We start from the raw sequence: 4,760 nt of genomic DNA on the forward strand, positions 1-4,760 counted from the left end.
GCAATACAGTTCCCCTTGAAGGGACGCTTTTAAATGAAGGAAAATAGATATAGATCAGGGGTCCCCAACCCTCGGTCTGCGGCCCGGTACCAGTCCATAAAAAATGTACTTAATTTTTAACTATCCATTTACTTTCTTTATTTAAAGAGCATTTTACTATACATTTACTTTCTTTATTTAAAGATAATGTAAAATAATATGTAATTCAAACTCTGGTACAAACAGAATAGAGTCTAAAAGATGTTTTATTTTGAAAATTGTCAAAGAAACTCTGCTGCATGGACTTTACTAAATGCTTTTTAAGCTCCCACACAAAATGGCTTGGTGGGCCGTATTTCGCCCCCGGCCCTCGAGTTTGACACATATGCGTAGGGGGGGGAAGTTTCAATCCAGCCCGCTTGATGGATATTGACATATTAAATATTTAAATATTTTCTGATATACTGATGTATATTATTTGCAGGGAAAAAAAATATATATGTGTAAAATGTATGTGGCCCTTGAACCAAAATGAGTTCCATAAAAATGACATCATTTAATAAAAGTAAAAAAAAATTAAAGGTACATGGATAAAAATCTGTCAGTCAACCTCAGAGGCCAAACTGATTCTCACACTCGAACTAAGTTTAAAAGAGAGAAAACTGTATATATATGTATATATGTATTGTATATATGTATATATATTGTGGCTAGCATATTCACTAACTGCAGTGCAATATATATCCATAGCTTAGCCACATCATTGTTTAAGTTGACAGCAACAGCTCCGTCCACCGGGGGCAGGGACATGTTACATCGCATGATGAAGTTATTGCCTGGTTTGCTTTTGAAAACAAAGAGCTGGCGGAGATGCGGCCGAGGATTTCCTTCTCTGTCTGAGTCGTCTTGGCAATCCTCAACCTCCATTTTTTTTTGTTCGTAGTTCTCAGGCTTAACATAGTAGGAAATGGACTTTTTCCTTTTTCACTCAGTAACTGCTTTTCTTCCAATGTAGCGAAGTAAAAATACTTAGCTACTTACTAATGTTACCTAAATTACCTACATGTCTACATGTCCGAACTGACTAAGTTGCTATCACGTGAGATAAACCTAATAAGACGGCATGTCCGATGTAAACACAATGTCTTATAATGAAGGTGAATATTATTTCAAATGAACTCTTAAAAAAAAAAGATCACATGCTGCAACAGGCTGCCACCTGGAGGCATTCAGTATGTGGGAATTGAACCCAGGACATCGTGCTTGCAAGGAAGGCATTTTTTGTTTTCCTTGACTGTAACACAACCGATAAACGTCAAGACTTAATGACAAGAAAAAGTCAAGTGGGAGTAAAAGACATTCCATTTTTCAATAATTCTCGCCTTAATGACGCCTGAAGCATTTTAGCCAACTGTCACAACTTAACATGCTATCTTTTAAAGCGTACGTGTCAAACTCAAGGCCCGGGGGCCAATTGTGGTCCGCCAAGCCGTTTCGTGTGGCCCGCAGGAGCTTAAAAAGCAAGGTACTGAGCATTGAAGGATCATTGGATTTTCAAAATAAAACATCTTTTAGACTCTATTCTGTTCGTATCAGTCTGAATGACCTATTATTTTAAAATATTGCCGGAATATCTTTCAATGAAGAAAGTAAATGGATATGATGGGATTTTCTTTGAATGAAGGAAATTAGTAAAAATGAAGTACATTTTTTTCTCACTGTGTCCCACTGCGGCCTGGTACCAAATGACCTATGGACTGGTACTGGTCCGCAGACCACGGGTTGGGAACCCCCTGATCTATACAGTCTGACATTTACAACTGGCCGTTGAAGAGGAACTGTATTGCTAAGTACCGTAATTTTCGGACTACAAGCCGCCACTTTTTCTGCGACTTAAACAACGATACGGCTAATTTAAGGATTTTTACAGGTGAACGAAGTTCATACTGCTAGCAATCAGTGACTTTTCCGGTAGGCTACTTTGGGTTATACTACTGTAGAAGCATATGTCTGTCTGTAAATGGCTGTGTGCGTATATATATATGTGCGCGGGGCTCGCCTGAGAGAGAGAGAACGTTAGCTAAAGTTGAGAGCAGTTTGAGCCCTGTCATGTTGAAGTGTGGGTTTATGTTTATGTTCTGTTTTTTTTTTTGTGGTCAGTGTGGCTGATAATAAAAATGACCCTAACTTCCCTGTTTCTGTTTATCTCTGCTGCTGACAAGCACAAAGTGAAGGGAGTTAGCATCGGAGTTAAAGTTAACTTCGGCCCTGGAGCAGATAAACTAAGTCTCCCCTTTGCGTTCCCAACTACGGTCGAGGCTCGGAAGCAGGAAAGAGCTAACGTGTAACCAGTCGTGTTACAGGCACTGTTTGGAAAAAAAAAATTACAATTATTTTTTTTTCTTTTTCAATTTAGTGGCTGCGGCTTATATTCAGGTGCGGCTTATATTCAGGTGCACTCAATAGGAAGGAAGGAAGGAAGGAACTTTATTGTCATATCACCAGAGGTGATACGAAATTTAGTTTGTACTAACTTTTGTACAATAGTCGGGAAATGACTGTGCACATGAAAGTTCAACTGAATTTCAGATTGGTGACTTCCTGAAGATAATCGCTCAACTCTGCCAAACCACAACATGACATGTATCAGCAGCGCTGCATCTCCAGCACATTCACTCTAGAAAATGACAAGTGCTTCCGTGTGTTAGATTTAAGATTAATCATAGGTCCTTGAGCCATAATTTATGTATTAACCTCATATTACTCTGTGAACAGATTTCCTTATAAAACTTAATTCATTAAATATTGTGGGTTTTTTTTTCTTTCCCCCATAGGAAGAATAGTCTTTTGTGGAGTCTTTGGTTTTGGAAATTTCCCAAACACCCGATGGAGGCCAGAGGAAAGTATGACTTTGTTGCCACAGCAGATGACGAGCTCAGCTTCAAAAGGGACGATATACTTAAGGTAAAGTTCAAAATTGGAGGTAAAATATATTAATCTGATGGTGTTTTTTAGTTTCAGTTCTTTATTTATTACCATTCTAATTTCTTTCTTTCTTTCTTTTTTTTTTCTTCAAAGCAGATTTTGAGTTCACAGGATGACTGGTTCAGAGCAGAGTTGGACGGACAGGAAGGATTCGTACCGCAAAACTACCTCGATATGCAAGCTCCGAGGTAAGACCGCGATAGTAGGTCAACTTTAGAAAGGCATTTTAGTTTGTTTGATTAAAAAGGAAAAAAAAAAATTTTGGTCATTCATCTAAAAGCAGTAATCATTCGTGGTAACAAGGTGGTTTCAGGAAAACTTCAGTCGCAGTGAAGCCGAGGAGCAGCTGAGGAACAACGACGTCGGAGCCTTTTTGATAAGAGAAAGTCAGACCTCCCGCGGCGAGTTCTCCATCTCGGTGAAGTACGTGGGGAAAAGACTTTCACTTGAATCCAAAATTCCTTTATTTCCCGCCTAATTTCCAAATAAAAGTAAACAAGTAAACAATGTGAATCCAGAACTTGAAACAGTTCAAAATATCACCTATATTTCAATATCAGTTAGCTTAACTTAAGTTCGAGTAGATGCTAATCTGGCTAAGATCAAGTGTAGCGTCTCAAATTCACAGTGGGCCAAAATTAAAAACTAGGACGAGATCTGTCGACAAACTTAATATTTATTGAAAAATTGAGAACAAATGTGCATGTTTTCCCTCCTCTCTCTAGATCTGTAATGTAGATTTTTTTTCATATGTATATGTACATGTATGTGCTATAACATAGTGCATACATATATGTACATGTATGTGCTACAACATAGTGCATACAGCGCTAATACTACAAATCCTGCCAGTATATAGGGCCTATATACTGGTGAGCCAACTTTAATACACATTCGATATGATCTCACGGGCCAAATATAATTACACTGCGGGCCAGATTTGGTCCCCAGGCCTGAGTTTGACACGTTTGGTACAGAGGCTTGCAGTATTGCATCAGGGACTGGTGCACCCACTGAGTGGTTTCATAGTTCACCGTTTATGTCGGCTTGCCTGTGTGGGCTGCAAAGACTCTGACACTGTGAATTTCCCCATTGTGGGACCACTGAGAGGGGGTTTTCGAATTTTATTATGTTTTTTTTCAATTAATTTCACCAAGATTACAAACTGTGACTAAAGTCCCTCTCATTGCCACAACAGCAATACTTTGCTCGATAACGTGACAAAATTGTACAAATTCTAATGAATCTGTCATCACATTTAATTATTGCGTTCATTCAATTCCAAATAAACAACTGCTTTTCAGTGAAGGAGTTGTAAACTTTGTTGTAACTTTCCCGATTGACCAGGGGAGGGCGATCCAGACCAAGGAGTCAGTAGTGGTTTAACTTGGGCTGTCAAACCAATTTTTTTTTAAAATTTGATTAATCACAGAGTAGCCGTGAATAAATCACCATCCATCCGTCCGTCCGTCCATCTATCTATCTATCTATCTATCTGTCCATCCATCCGTCAATCTGTCTATCTGTCCGTCCGTCCATCCATCCATCCATCCCTCCATCCATCTATCTATCTATCTATCTATCTATCTATCTATCTGTCTATCCGTCCGTCCGTCCGTCCATCCATCCATCATCCATCTATCTATCTATCCATCCATCCATCTATCCATCTGTCTATCCGTCCGTCCGTCCATCCATCCATCTATCTATCCGTCCGTCTGTCCGTCCATCCATCCATCCATCCATCCATCTATCTATCTATCTATCCATCTATCTATCTGTCTATCCGTCCGTCC

At 39.2% G+C, this 4,760-nt stretch overlaps 1 protein-coding gene across 2 annotated transcripts in view; it reads left to right on the forward strand.

Annotated features, from left to right (window-relative positions):
• Window positions 1-2,792: 2,792 nt before the first annotated feature.
• grap2a (GRB2 related adaptor protein 2a) overlaps window positions 2,793-4,760 on the forward strand; it is a 4,909-nt gene continuing 2,941 nt past the window's right edge. The window contains exons 1-3 of one of the 2 annotated variants that reach the window (XM_008329138.3): window positions 2,793-2,943; window positions 3,061-3,152; window positions 3,268-3,387. In XM_008329138.3, coding sequence (XP_008327360.1) covers window positions 2,866-2,943; window positions 3,061-3,152; window positions 3,268-3,387 — 290 coding nt within the window. In that variant the 5' untranslated portion in view covers window positions 2,793-2,865. Of the gene's footprint in view, window positions 2,944-3,057; window positions 3,153-3,267; window positions 3,388-4,760 lie in introns of both variants that reach the window. The other variant, XM_017040428.2, reaches the window with a different exon arrangement.

This window comes from Cynoglossus semilaevis, chromosome 17 (genome assembly GCF_000523025.1).
Source record: "Cynoglossus semilaevis isolate Cse_v1.0 chromosome 17, Cse_v1.0, whole genome shotgun sequence".
NCBI classification, from domain to species: domain Eukaryota; kingdom Metazoa; phylum Chordata; class Actinopteri; order Pleuronectiformes; family Cynoglossidae; genus Cynoglossus; species Cynoglossus semilaevis.